Source organism: Sapajus apella, unplaced genomic scaffold (genome assembly GCF_009761245.1).
Source record: "Sapajus apella isolate SASKATOON/1434 unplaced genomic scaffold, GSC_monkey_1.0 scaffold43, whole genome shotgun sequence".
NCBI classification, from domain to species: domain Eukaryota; kingdom Metazoa; phylum Chordata; class Mammalia; order Primates; family Cebidae; genus Sapajus; species Sapajus apella.
In genome coordinates, this window is record NW_022436983.1 from 9727465 (window position 1) to 9742378 (window position 14914).

Genomic DNA, 14914 nt, shown 5'->3' on the forward strand with positions numbered 1-14914 from the left:
ATATAATATATAATTTATATATAAACTATATATAATATATAATTTATATATAAACTATATATAATATATAATTTATATATAAACTATATATAGATTATATATAATTTATATGAATATATATAATTTGTGAGGCTGCTCATGAGCAGTGGGCTGGTAGTGGAATGTGTCGTCTGCAAGGCTGAGTTAATTTGTGCAGGAAGACCTTCAGGGTGGATGGTCTCCTAAACAAGCCTAGTCCAGCCCCTCATGCTGCTGAATACTAGGCCTTAGGGCCCCTGATTCCACAGGGAGAAGCGGGTTTGGCAGGGAAGGAAGGAGACTGGAATGGATTCTGCTCCCTGTGGGGAGCTCTAGGGGACAGGTCAGAACCGGGGCATGGGTGGCACAGGAATCAGTTACCTTGCCAGTGACATTGTCTGGAGCCACAGTGGGAGTGCAGCCCGAGGGCAGATCTGGGTTCAAGGGGTTGGTGCCCTGGGGCATGGGGCAGTCCTTGTGGGCACTTGTGAACAGGTCTGGAAATAAGAGCGAGAGAACGAACTCAGCAAAGCCCAGCCCTCTCCTGCTTACAAAGCATGGTCGTGCCCCCCGTAAGATGGGCATGGCCTTATTCTTACCCAACATCATTGTACAGGAAGCAGACTCAAGTCCACAGCAGGAGAGGGTCCAGCCAGATGTCCTCCTGCCTGTGCCCCTCAGTGGGAATTACTGGCCTCATCTTTTTACTCCATGATTTCTAGCACCCACACTCCAGCATGTTTTTGGCCCCGTAGAGACCTTTAATCCATTCACCCTCGTATTCCCCGACTAGCTCCTCCCGTCCCCTTTCGCACCTGGCCGAGCTGACCCCCTGGCATGGCCTCCGAGCTCTCCTTCACAGGCGGTTTGAGTCTGACCCTCCCGTCCCATGCCTGGATCTGAGGAGCTGAATGTTGGTGGAGAGTGACTGCTGCGTGTGAGCTTGGTGGCTCCAGCCTCCCCAGGGACAGGGGACGTGAGGCTGCCCGGATCCTTCTCTGTTTCTCCATTTCCTGCTGCCTTTGTTTCCTGCCAGGTTGACAGCTTCACCCTATCTTTCCTTCCCAAACACGAAACACACCCCCTCCCCTCCCCTGCACACTGTTGAGGGCTTCGCTCCTCCCTCACTGGGTCCAGGATCCTTGGAAAGGTGTCACCTGGATCTTTCCAACCAAATCACCAGCCTGCCTGCACCTTTGCCCACATCATCACCTTTCCCTCCTGCAACAAAGGAAGAGCTGCTCCTGCTGCACTCAAGACCTTCTGGCCCATCCCCCCAGGCTGGGTCCTGCCCCTGCCTTCCCCTGCCACCACCCTGCGGCTCTGCTCTCCCACCATCCCTCCAAGGCATCACTGCGCCCTCTCCACTCCATCCGGCTGGAAGCATTCATCCAGCATCGCACATGCTGCCATGCTTCTTGGGCTCTGGACCTCCTCCTGCATTCTCACTCCTCTGTCCCCTGTCCCCTTGCCACTGGGTGGGGCCGTCAGCATCCCAGCAGCCCAAGCATCTCCTGTCTTTTCAGAACCTTGTCGTGACCAGTTTCCCTCCAGCAACGTGCCCGTTCCTCCGCTCCCTTCTCGCTGGACGTGCAGAGAGCTGGGTCCCACCCCCACTTCCTCGTCCTCCACGCTCCTCCACCCGCTCCTAGTAGGCTTTCATGAGGCTGCCCTTGCCAAGCTGCCAGGACCCTCCATGGGGCCAAGTCCAATGGGGGCCGCTCTAGCCTCTTCTTGGAGCTCGAGCTGTGCAGCCTGCCTGCCCTCTTGAACCTCGCCCTTATCCTGGCCTCTGACCTCTCTGGCTGCTGTCCTGGGTCCCCTTTGTGGCTCCTCCCCGGCTCACCCCTGCCTGTTGGCTGGCACCACACTTCCATCCCGGCCCTTCTCCACCCTCTCTCCTCAGGAGGTCTCGCCTGGGTGTTTCTGCTGCCTGCTGCCCATATGCACACCTCCAGCCCTAACTCCACACTTGAGCTCCCAATTGAGTTTCCAACTCTCTACGTGGATGCCCCAGAGGCACCTCAAGCGCACCTGGGCAAAAAGAGGACTCCCAAATCTGGGTCCATCCTCCCCTCTACGCCCCTCACCCCCTGAACCAACTACAACCCAGGAGTTTCTCAGGGTCCTGCCATCCCCCATTCTCCCCAGGGCCACCCAGTCAACCAGCAAACCCTATTAGCCCTCTCCTAGGACTATCCCGGGTCTCCCCCTCCCTTCTCCCAGGGCTCCCCTGCTGCAGGCATCCTCCTTCCCTGGAAGACAAAGGTCCCTGCGCTCACTCTCAGCCCGGCAGCAGAGGGACTTGGTGCCAGACTGCATCACTGGGGTCAGGGGACCACAAGTGTGCTGCCCCCACTTCGCCTGGATTCCTTTCTCCTGTTTTTGCCTCCCGCCCCTGAAAGGCTTCTAAGAGGCACCACCTGAGGCTTTTTCTACACGGGCTGCTCTTGGCAAATTTCCATTGGCCCCACCCAGAGTGTCCCCGAGCCAATGACTGCCAGGTGCAAGACCCCAGCTCCTTTGGAATCAGAAAACTCCCCGTCACTTACCCTCCTGATTAAAGTTTTCATCGCAACCGGATTAGACTTAGTTTGCAGAAGAGATCACAGATTTCTGGGATCTACCCAACATTTGTAAGCAGGTGGGCGACCAGCTCCAGGTCTAAGGACGTGAGCGCACCCTGCAGGACCAGGCTGAGGCCGGGCCTGAGACCACGCCCCTGCCTGGCTGGCCTCCTCTGTCCTCCCCTCGTCCAGTTCCCTACTGGCTTCCTCTGGAAGATTCACCGTGTATGAGTTGTACCCAAATCCTCATTTCAGGGGCAGCTTCTGAGGAAGTCCTCCAAAGCCCACCAGGTCCGGGCCTGGAGCCAGACTGTCCCATCGGAATCCCAGCCCCACCCTTACCACCTCCGAGGGCTGAGCAGGTGCCTTCCCCTCATCTACAGAGTGGGCCATTGAGAGAGACCATTTTTGTTCACCAGGAATTGTCTAGTGGGATCTAAAACTGAGAACACAGAGGCCTTGAAGCCCCCATGTTTCCAAGCAAGCCGCTATCGTCGGTGGGGAGGGAGATGACCCCGTCTCTAATGTGGCGGAAACCGGTCTTCTGACTCCAACCACTCACGTCCCCCCACTAACTGAGAAGGTTCCCACAAGATCTCGTGCAGAAATGTGGGAGGCCTGCAGAGGCAGGTGAGGCCCCAGTTAGATGTCTCTATAACCAGTGAGAGAGCGCAGGGTGGGGCAGGCAGGGGAGGGGTGGGCAGGGGAGCAGCCAGACCTCCAGCCTGTGCTATGGCAAGGATCGTGAGATGTTCAAGACAAAGCAGACGACTAGGAAGGAGTCACGGCTGGGCCCCCCTGAGACCCTCTAAGAGGGCTGCTTGCAGGGCAAGAGGCCCTCAGTGCCCAGAGGCTGCAGGGGGGGCCTACAGGAGGAGAGGGGAGTTGGGCAGGGAATGGAAGAGGTCAAGCCAGGTCAGGCCTCCCATGGCAGAGGTTCTATCGTTAGGAGCCCCCCTCTCCCCACTGCCACCCAGATGGATCCCCAGAGAACTCATACACTGGAAGCTGGGAGATCGGGGGACCGCTCCCCCTCATCCCCCACCCCTCTCCTATCTCGCTCCTCTCCAACCACGCTGATCCCACTCCTGGGGCATCCTCAGAGCTGCCCAGACACTCCTGCCTCGGGGCAGTGGGGGGGGCAGTGGGGGGGCAGTGGGGGGGCAGTTGGGGGAGCCCTCGGCACTGGCTGTCTCCTCCCTCTACCCGGAGCTCCCCCCTCCCACACAGCTCTGGGTTCACTCCCTCACTCCGAAGCTCTCTGCCCCAGTGCTTAGGACCTCAGCCAGGCTTCCCGCAACTGTCTGATATACAGCCCACCCTTTCTCTGTTCCCATCCTGTTTGGGTCGTAGCTCCCATGCCCCTCCTCATCACACGTGTCCATCTCATCCATTGACTCTCACTAGGATACAAGCTCTGCCAGGGCTGGGCCCTCGTCTGTTTCCTTCACCACGGCAGCCTCAGCACCTGCCACTGGGCCTGGCACACAGAGGCACTCATGGCACATTTGGGTAAGAGTGAAGGCATGAATATTTGGGTGCCTGCCACACAGACGTCTCAACAGTGAGCCAGTATTGGCCCAGTGAGACCCTAAAGCCCCTGATAAAGTAACAATGTCTTGGCCTTTTCTCCGAAATCCCTCATGCTGGACCCCAGCATGCCAGAGGAAAAAGAAATGCCAAGAGAGGACAGAGGTCAGCAGAGTGGAGAACCCACTGTGGCCCACAGGTCACCAGCCCTGGCTGGCAGGGGGAAGGTGAGCATTGAATTGGAGGTGAGATTAAAGTGTTCACCCCATCTGGATTAGACTTAGTTTGCAGAAGGGATCTACCCAAAGATTTCTGGGATCTACCCAAAGGCTGTAAGTAGGTGGGCAAGTCAGGGAGGTTGGAGGCAGAGACTGGAGCCAAGGAAGGATCTTGAATAACCGTCCCGCCCATGACCCAGGTCTAAGGAGGTGAGAGCACCCAAGGCAGCATGGGATCCTGTGGGCTGAGCCGTAAGCCCGCACACCATAGCGCTCAGCTCATCTTGTTCTTTTTCCTGAGTCCCCGCTGTGTGATCCTGAGCTAGTCCTGCCCCTCTCTGGGCTCCTGGACCTTCATGTCTACAAAGGCCATGTTGTCCAGGCCCCTCAAAGGCAATGTTCAAACTGGGAGTACATCTTTCAGTGGGTCATGCAAGCCATTTATTTATTAGGTCTTATTTTTTAAATGAAATAGGCTGAGTGAGGTGACACACACCTGTAATCCCAGCACTTTGGGAGGCTGAGGTGGATCACTTGAGGTCGGGAGTTCGAGATCAGCCTGGCCAACATGGTGAAACCCCATCTCTACTAAAAATAAAAAAAATTAGCCAGGTGCAGTGGCAGATGCCTGTAATCCCAGCTACTCAGGAGGATGAGGCAGGAGAATTGCTTGAACCCGGGAGGCAGAGGTTGCAGTGAGCCAAGATCATGCCATTGCACTCCAGCCTGGGCAACAAGAGTGAAATTCCATCTAAAAAAAAAAAAAAAAAAAGAACGGAATAGAATGGAAAATATCAGAGCCCGCTGCAAGTCAGGTTAAGTATGACTTCATGAAGTTTCTGTTTCTGCAGATACAAGTCTGTGCACATGTGTGTCCACAACACACACACAGTAACAATTTTCTATGTGTGTATACTGGGTCGTGATGCAAAATACATTCCTCCTATGTGTCCGGTCAAAACAGTTTGAAAGTTGCCAATCTTGAGGTTCTGGAAATTCTTCATGTCCTGCACAAGCCAGCACCCACCAAGGTACAGACAGGTGGCACTGGCCATAGGCTGACTCTGGGAACTTGAGGGGTATTAGAGTATTTCTAGGACACCTGGCTATCCCCTGAAGGTGTTTTTCTTTTGTTTTTGTTTTTTTGAGATGGAGTCTCACTCTGTCACCCAGGCTGCAGTATAATGGCAATGGCTTGATCTCAGCTTACTGCAATCTTCACCTCCCAGGTTCAAGCAATTCTCCTGCCTCAGCCTCCTGAGTAGCTGGGATTACAGGTGTGTGCCACCATGCCCGCTAGTTTTTTTATATTTTTAGTACAGACGAGGTTTCGCCTTGTTGGTCAGGCTGGTCTCGAACTCTACCCGCCTGGGCCTCCCAAAGTACTGGGATTATAGGCATAAGCCACCGTGCCCGGCCCCCTGAAGCTTTTTTACAACTCTCCAGCCACAGACTAGGGAGCAAGGTTGTTGGGGAGGGGGTTGGGCACAGAGGAGGCTGGCGGTGATGCCAGACACAAGCCTGGCAGAGGCGTGACTTGAACAAGGTCGTTTGTTGAGACGGTGGTGGACTTGGCAGACTCCTGGCTCCTACCCCCTCCCCAGCCTGCCTGGCCCCCCACCTCAGTTGGGGTGCAGGTGCCTCTGCCAAAGCTGCCTGCTCCCACTGAGGACTTTGGCCCCGTGATGTCACAGGCTGGTTGCCACGGAGACGTCAGGTAATGAGCCAGCCCAGGGTGAAATCACAGGCTGTTCTTCGCCCAGCTGGGACTGGTAGCCACGTCACCACCAGCAACTGGAAAAACACAGAGTGTCATGTGGGGTGGGGGGGCAGCCCGAGGGGACCGCTAGCACCTGCTCCTGTGGCCCTCTCTCCCAGAAGGGCACCGCCTTTCTTTCAGTCCATACCCTACTCTCCTGACCTCAAGGTCAGAGGTCCCTTTTCAGACCTGTTCCCTCCCCTACCTCCTCTGTCCACAAGTGTGACAGGCTTCTGGTTGCCATGGCAAGCTGGAGAAGGCCGACTTGATCCTTCGGGACAGGGTGTCAGCAGATGTCTCCTCCATCCCTCTGTCTTCAACCAGAGCTTCTCCTCTGCATCTTGAGGGTGCTTCCTGCCTTCTTATGCCACCTTCTCTTCAGTCTGCTTTAGAGTCTAACCTCCCACACAGTTCCTCCTGACGTCTAACCTAAAACTCTCTTGCGGCATGTGTGGTGGCTCACGCCTGTAATTCCAGCACTTTGGGAGGCTGGGACAGGTGGATCACAAGGTCAGGAGTTCAAGACCAGCCTGGCCAACATGGTGAAACCCCGTCTCTACTAAAAATAAAAAATTTAGCCGGGTGCAGTGGCAGGTGCCTGTAATCCCAGCTACTCAGGAGGCTGAGGCAGGAGAATTGCTTGAGCCCGGGTGGCAGAGGTTGCAGTTAGCCAAGATCACGCCACTGTATTCCAGCCTGGGCGACAGAGTGAGACTCTGTCTCAAAAACAAAAACAAAAACAAAAAACTGTCTTGCTGCAGTTCCCATACTGGTCTTCTCTGCTTGACCCTTGGGTGAGTCTGCAGTACAACCTCTCAGCCTCCTCTCATTTGCTACGGGGCCTTCCAGCTCCTTTAAGCCGGTTCTTTGGGGCTCCGTGTCCTGCCCATTAGTCACCGTGGCTGCCATCTACCCCAAGAGTGTCTCTCAGGGCTCTGCACCCCAAAGGGTAGACAGGGATCGTGTTTACCTCTGCAGCAGCCCAGGGAGGGTAAACATCCTCTTGAAACTACACAGAAACTGAGCAGCAGCCTGGGGCCAAAGTGCCCTGTGACGCCCCTCCCTGGCCAGCCTCGAACTTCTCCACTCAGCTTCTTGGGGCACCTGCAGCTGAGTGCATGATGCGGTCCCTCCAGCCAGCACGGCCCGGGTGTGTGCTGCCCAGCTGTGCCGTGCTGGGCTCTGCCCTTGGCTCTGAAGAGAACATAAGTGGCCAAGGCATTCCACTGACAGCCCCTGAGCTGGGTTTAAGTCCCACCTTCTCACTTCCCGCTCCGGGGGGTGGGCATGTGACTTAGGTTCTGTGAGCCCTGGATTCTCATCTGTGAAATAATACCAGCCCAGAAAGGGCTGCAGCAAGGACGAAGCCCCCACCACAGTAAGTGGTCCACAAGCGGCAGCTGCTCCTCCCTCTCCCCTCAGTGTCTCTCTCTGGACAATGAGACACATCCGGTCATCCACTCCTCTGGTTCTGTCCCCACGGCTGGAGCTGGGCCTGGAGGCCCCGCAGAGGGAGGCCCTTGAGGGTGAGTTCTTGGCCTCTCTGCCAGATGAGTCACTGCCAGGGGAGCAGGCCACAGAGATTGGCAGAGGCCAGACCTCAAGTGGACTGAGTGTCCCCTCCTCCCCAGGACATTTGTTTACGGGTCACCTGAGCTGTGACAGTAGCTCATCCATGGGTTGGCGCAGCTCAGAGCTGCTGGGGGTGGGGGTCCCGTTCCCTCCCTTGCAAGGATGGAGAGAGAAAGTGGGCTCCTCCCAGGGACTTCCACGCCCCCAGCTCCTCCTCACTTCCTTCCCCAGGCTCCCTCCCATCCTGTGACCCCGCCTCTGGGAACATCTTGTTCTAGCCTCACCTCACCAAAGCAACATGCCCAAATTGGCCTCTGCTGGATTAGGTGACTCCCTCACCAGTGGCCCGAATGGGCAAAGTTTTGCCTGCAGTGATTTGCCGCCACTGTTTACTGAGCACCTACTAAGTGTCAGGTACTGTCCTAGGCCTATTCACCCATGATCTCTCATTTAACCCACATGGCAATCCTGCAAAGTAGGTGTTATGCCCATTCTACAGATAGGGAAATGGAGGCTTGGAGAGAATAAATGACTTATTCACCCATGATCTCTCATTTAACCCACACAACAATCCTGCAAAGTAGGTGTTATGCCCATCTTACAGACAGGGAAACAGAGGGTCAGAGAGGATAAATGCAAGGTCACCCGCTAATAAGCAGCAGAGATAAGAGTCAAACTTCAGCCTGAGTGAAACTCCAAAGCTGGTGCCCCACCCCTAAACGACGCTGATCTCCAGACAGGGTCCTGAGGGCATTCTTCCAAGTGTCCATGCATCCTGCCTCCCCCATTAGGCTACTCCAAGGACAAAGCTGTACCTCTCTCATCAGACTGTGAGCCCCTGAAGGGCAAGGTCCCACTACCCTGTCCTTTACAGTTCCAGGTGTAGGACTGCTCAGGACTTGGAAACTGTGGGTGGCCCTGGTCGGCCCCCTTAGAGCGTGTGCCTTCTCCCAGACATGATCAGATGTCTGACTTTCCAGAGGAAAATTCTCAATCTCTAATTTCTTTTTTTTTTTTTTTTTTTTGATTTGAGTTGGAGGATTGCTCTGTTGCCCAGAGTAGAGTGCAATGGTGCATCGCAGCTCACTGCAACCTCCACCTCCCAGGTTCAAGCCATTCTCTTGCCTCAGCCTCCAGAGCAGCTGGGATTACAAGTGCCCACCACCACGCCCGGGTGATTTTTGTGTTTTTAGTAGAGACAGGGTTTCACCATATTGGCCAGGCTGGTTTCGAACTCCTGATCTCAGGTGATCCACCTGCCTTGGCCTCCCAAAGTGCTGGGATTACAGGCATGAGCCACTGCACCCAGCCTTGGTCTCTAATTTCTACTCTCACCCCGACCCCACCAGCCCCCAGTGCATTGGAGACCCTCAGGGTGGGGCCAGGGAGCTGATCAGTTGGTCTGGAGGAGCGGGCTGGGGTGTGAGTGGGCACGAAGAGTGGTTATGGCACCAAGGGTGTGGAGTGGGTACTGAGCCCCTGGAGCTGGAGAGAAGGGGGCAAATATTTACTTCCTCTCTGTTCCGTATAGACTGCCGCTGACTGCAGAGTCTCAAACACACAGGGACTATTCAAGTTATTCCAAAAGGTTGTTTTTCTAAGCACCAGCCATATACTTAGCACTTCTTTTTGTGTTTGAGACAGGGTCTTTGTTGCCCAGGCTACAGTGCAGTGGAGCAATCACAGCTCACTGCAGCTTTGACCTCCCGGGTTCACAAGCCATCCTCCTGCCTCAGCCTCCCAAGTAGCTGGGACTACTGGCACACACCACCACACCTAGTTTGTTTGTTTTTAGATGGAGTCTTGCTCTGTCGCCAAGGCTGGAGTGCAATGATGTGACCTCGGCTCACTGCAACCTCTGCCTTCCAGGTTTAAGCGATTCTCCTGCCTCAGTCTCCGTAGTAGTGGGACTACAGACGCACGCCACCCTGCCCAGCTAATTTTTGTATTTTTAGGAGAGATGGGGTTTTACCATATTGGTCAGGCTGATCTTGAACTCCTGACCTTGTAAGATCCACCTGCCTCAGCCTCCCAAAGTGCTGGGATTACAGGTGTGAGCCACCGCACCCCGCCACCTAGCTAATTTGTAAATTTTTTTTTTTTTTTTTTTGTAGAGACGAGTTCTCACTATGTTGCCCAAGCTGGTCTTGAACTCATGGGCTCAAGCGATCCTCCCACCTCGGCCTCCCAGTGTTTAGATTATAAGCATGAGCCACAGCACCTCTTTCTAGGTAGGGACATGAGACAGCAAAGGACAGGGTTTCCACATTCAGGCTCTGGGATCACACTGACCTTGATTCGAGTCCTGCCTCTCCATACTCTGCCCATGTGACCTGAGGGAAGACCCTCCCGTTCTCTGAGCCCCACGTCCCTTGTCACAGGGTTGAATGAGAACTAACTAGGTCAGGAGAGCAAAGATTCAGCCCGGCTCAGGATAAGCGCTCGACAAATGATAGCTTAAAAATAGATAATGAACACAAAACAGCTCCTGGAAACAGAGTTTGTTGCCTTAATCTGTCCCAATCACTTTCCCGATGTCCTTGGCACCTTGAGTGCCTGTCACCCGCTGCTTTTTCCATGAGGCAGAGTGAGGCTTCAGGTCTCTGTAGGTTCCCCTTCCAGACATGAAGACCTGCATTAGCTGTCTGCACATACGGGTAATACAAATTAAAGGCCGGGCACTGTGGCTCACACCTGTAATCCCAGCTTTGGGAGGCCGAGGTGGAGGATGGCTCGAAGCCCGGAGCTCTAGGTAAGCCTGTCTCTATTATAATGTATAAAATCTTAACATTAAAAGTAAAAATGAGGCCGAGCGCGGTGGCTTATACCTGTAATCCCAGCATTTTGGGAAGCCAAAGTGGGTGGATCACCTGAGGTCAGGAGTTTGAGACCATCCTGGCCAACATGGTGAAACCCCTTCTCAATTAAAAATACAAAAATTAGCCGGGCATGGTGGTGCACGCCTGTAGTCTCAGCTGCTTGGGAGGCTGAAGCAGGAGAACCACTTGAACCGGGGAGGCAGAGGTTGCAGTGAGCCGAGATCGAGCCAGCCTGGGCAACACAGCAAGACTCTGTCTCAAAAATAAATAAATAAATAAGAGAGCAATAGCTACTATGTACCAGTGCTTACTAAGTGTTGGGTACTAGTCTGAGTGCCTTATATAAATTAAGCTATTTAGTCCCCCCAGCAACCCTATGACGTCAATACTGTTATAATTCCCAATTTAGAGATGGGAACACTGAGGAACACACACAAGGTCAAGTCACTTGATGAGGTCACAGGGCTGGTGAATGGGGGAGTCCTGGTTCATATTCCACACTCCCATCCTCAAGGAGCTAACTGCTGCCAGTGCTGGGATGGGGTGGTTCTCCCAGGTGTGGCCTGACCTGGGATTTGGGGTTTGGCTGCATGGCCTCAGCTGGGTGCAAGCTCTGGGCTCAGTATGGACATCAGCCTGAGGGCTGCAATCCTTGCCCTTGGCCAAGGGTGGAGGTACTCCCTCCACCCTTCCTTCTGCAGCAGTGCCCACCTGGCCCAGCAGGCACTCAGTGCTCGGAGGCTACGATTAGCAATCAATTGCTGGTGCTGGGGCCAGGTGGGAGCTCAGGAGCCCACGGCAGCCTGCAGCTGCGAGAGAGTCGACAGGCGCAGGCAACAGGGCCAAGGGCTGGCTGCGAGTGCAGACTGAGGCCCCAGGCTGCGGAGTCAGCGCAGCATGGTTTGAATCTTGGCTTATACTTTCCTAGCTGTGTGACCCTGGTCAAGTCACCCCACTGTCCTCTGCCTCAGTTTTCCACTTGTAAGATGGAGACTGATCATATATAACTCAAACTAGTTTTATCTGCCTAAAACTTTCAGACTAGTATGCTTCGGAGAGCATCAGTGACAAGGAGAAAGCTAGGGGGACAGTCAGTGGTGCAGCCACCCAGAGTCTCTGGGACCCTGGCCGTCCTCTGCCCACATGGCTTCCCATACTCCTTTCATCTCTACCCAACTCTCCTGGGCGCACGTTGAGACTGTCAGGGGCCCGGTCCTCTCAGGAGCGGGACAAGGCTGGACTGTAGAGCCAGGTCTGGGGGGCACTGGGGAAGCCCAGGCGGCAGAGGAAGGGTGGAGGGAGCACGTCTTGCCTGCTGTGGCCCCAAGGAGCCCTGAAAGAGGGGCCGGTGGAGGGAACCCCAGGTGTGGGGTAAGAGGACCTGGGCCCCAGCTTCTCAGGGTGACCTTAGCAGGCGTCTCTTCCTCCCCGGCCTCTGCCCTGTGCTCAGTGGGTCCTCAGCTCAGAGGCCAGTCCACCTGGGCTGGGACCCCAAGGTACCTGGCATGAGGTGGCCGAGTGAAGGGGAAGGGATGTGACCACTGAAGAAACACTCGGATCCCCTCCACCTGGAGCTGGTCCCAGCCAGAGACTGCCTAGAAGCTTTGGGGTTTCTGGAGACACCCTCAGACTCTTGAGAGCCTAAAGAACCCCCAGCACTCCTTACTCTTCAAACACCCTTCCCCTCCCGCTAGCCTGCAGGCCTCCTGGACCGGGTGCTATGCTGGGTTCCTCGCTGCTGGATGCCCAGTGTGCACACAGTGCCTGGCACATGGTGGGCATCATGTTAATATCAGCTTAATGCATGAATAAGTGAAGGAACCTCACGCAGTCCTTACACTCCCGGCAGGGGGTGTGTGGCTGCAGGGATGAGAACACTGCATGGGACCCTGTTCCTTTCCAGGCTTCAAATTGGGGTGGGGATGCGTGTGGTGACTGACCTCTGCATGCTTGCTCTCTGTGCTGCCCCTCCGCCTCCCACCGTCCCCAGCCCTGTCCCCTGCAGGGAGGACACCGCCTGCCCAGGGGTGCGGCTGGGCCATGAAAGGCAGGGAAGTTACAGTGACCCTGTACCTCCCCATTCCTCAGCCATGATCCCACTCCTGACATCTCCCAGAGACATCTTGAGCCACTTACCTGAATGCCCACAGGAACTCCCAAGCAGAAGTCCTTAGAGTCCAGAGGCTGGGGGAAGGACGTTGTGCTCCTTGCTCAACACCCCCAGGACAAGGTCCCCTCTATTCCCAATAAGCTACTAGGGGTAACAGGTGTGGTGGTGGTCCATGGGTTTGGCCTCAGCCTACAGAGCCTGAACCAAGGCCAAAGCCACCCCCACTCCCAGCCACACCCCCTGATCCCACTGTGGGGTGAATGGACCAAGGTTGGGGAAGGGCTCAGCCCAATCACTGTCTAAAATGCTGCCCAGAGGCCTGTTGGAAAGTTGGTGGTGGAGCGTGGGGTGGAGGTAGGGGGCTCCAAAGACCAACCTGCCCATCCCTCAATCTCTGTGCAAGACTCTGCATCCCCTCCTCACAGATAGAAGGGGTTGGGGGACTGCCCTGGGACCCCAGGCAAGGGCAGGACCTTCCACCTCCCTGGGTACCACTTGCAGGAGAGTGCAGGGTGGCAGGTCAGACACAGAAAGGCCCAGGGGTAACAGGGAACATTAGCTGTGCTCTTGCCCTTCTGTCCCCAGACCAAGGATGGAGGTGGGGAGGAGGATTAGGGATAAAGGTGGGGGCAGGGGAACCTTCTTGATAACCTGTGCCCCACCATTAACCCTTTCCTGCCAACAGGGTTCTGGGGCTCTGCAGATGGGGGCACCTGGTAAGGCGTGGGGAGGGGTGGTGGGGCAGTTAGCCCATAAGGCCTGTGCCTTGGGGAGGGGTGGGAGAGGGAGGGTCTGCTAGCTCTCCGGGTGCCCCGCAGTTCCTCCGGTAAGCCAGGAAGAACCGGAGCCTCCCTCCCCTCCCAGGCACCCGGCAGGGGGTGTGTGGCTGTAGGGCTGAGAGCGCGGCGCGGGACCCTGCTTCGTGTCACCTGCAGGCCTGCGAACCGAACACGGGCGGGGATGCGGTGACCTCTGCACGCACGCTGTGTTGCCCCCCTCCCCCTACCGTCCCCAGCCCTGTCCCCCTCAGGACGCCTTGTCCCCGAGGGTGCGGCCAAGCCGTGAAGGGCGGGTCGCCAGCTCCACCCCGCAGGTCTCCGAGCGGCGATGGTACAGCGCGGGTCCCCGGCACCCGATCCCCTTCCCACCGGCCGGGCCCCCTCACCTCGCGACACGCAGGAGCCCATCACGGGGCCGCGTGGCCGGGCCGCTGCGCCCGGGGTGCGTGGGGCCGCGGGGCGCTCATGTCTCCGTGGGCCCGGGGCTGAGCGCTGCGCAGCCAGAGGACGCGCGGGGAGGGGGCTCGGGCGCCCTCGGCTCGGCCTCCGCTCCCGCCCGGGTTGTCCCTGCCGCCGCCGCCGCCGCCGCTGCGCCCGGCTCTCCTCCCGCCGCCGCCTCCCGCCCCGCGCCTGCCGCTGCCAGAGAAGGGCGACACCGCGGGGCGCGGCGGGCGGAGCCAGGGGGAGCGCAACCTGGAGGCCTGGGCACACCTGTGGCCGCGGCGCGCGGGAGGGCCACCTCTGTCCCTTCGGGTCTCTAGCACCTCCCGGGATGGCCTGGGTTGAAGGTCAGGGAAGGAGACCGAGGGGGCGGGGAGACTCCTGGCATTTGGGGTACAAAGTAAACAAGATGAATTTAACCACAACAGCGACGACTGGGCAAGAGGGCTTGGGGGCGGGGAGGGGTGCACACAAGAACCACCGTTCCATTAGGCCCATTTTGCAGAGGGCGAAAGTGAGGCTCGCAGAAGTTAGAGGCCCTGCCTGAGAGCCCTAAGCTGTGAATTCAGAGACTTTTGACTGTCAGCACCTCATTCAGAGCTGTTGAAATTAACATATGCAAAATAATACATGCCCAATGTTGGGGTAGAGAGAGTGGGGATGTGCTGGTGGCTGGATGAAGGATCTCCAGCGATGGCTGAAGATGGGGGCAAGGCTGCCTCTCAGGGCTTGTCTAGGGCTGAGTAAACTGAGGCACGGGTTTTTTCCCCAGCCCTGGACAGCCTCTATAGTCATTCACACTGACACACATGTACCTATACACACACTCTCCCATGTATACATCCCCCTCATTCACACACTGATGGTCATACACACACACTTGCATTACACACACAAACACACACACATGAATAAACACACACTCTCCCATTGACCACTCACACCCACACAATGACAGAGTTATCCACTCACATTTATGTAAACTTGCGTTTACACACACACACATCCCAGCTCCTTTAGCAAAACTTCCTAGTGCCAGTGTCTGAGACCCTCACTCAACATGGCATCTCGCTCCCTCCTTCACGCCCACCTGTGCACCAG

The 14914-nt window shown here is 56.2% G+C and overlaps 1 protein-coding gene across 1 annotated transcript in view; it reads right to left on the reverse strand.

The window, feature by feature from the left end:
• The window catches only part of FAM131C (family with sequence similarity 131 member C), a 19693-nt gene extending 5704 nt beyond the window's left edge, over positions 1–13989 (reverse strand). The window contains exons 1-2 of the mRNA XM_032300520.1: positions 13759–13989; positions 400–515 (exon numbers count right to left, since the gene is read on the reverse strand). Coding sequence (XP_032156411.1) covers positions 400–515; positions 13759–13780 — 138 coding nt within the window. The 5' untranslated portion in view covers positions 13781–13989. The remainder of the gene's footprint in view (positions 1–399; positions 516–13758) is intronic.
• Between the last annotated feature and the right edge of the window lie 925 nt (positions 13990–14914).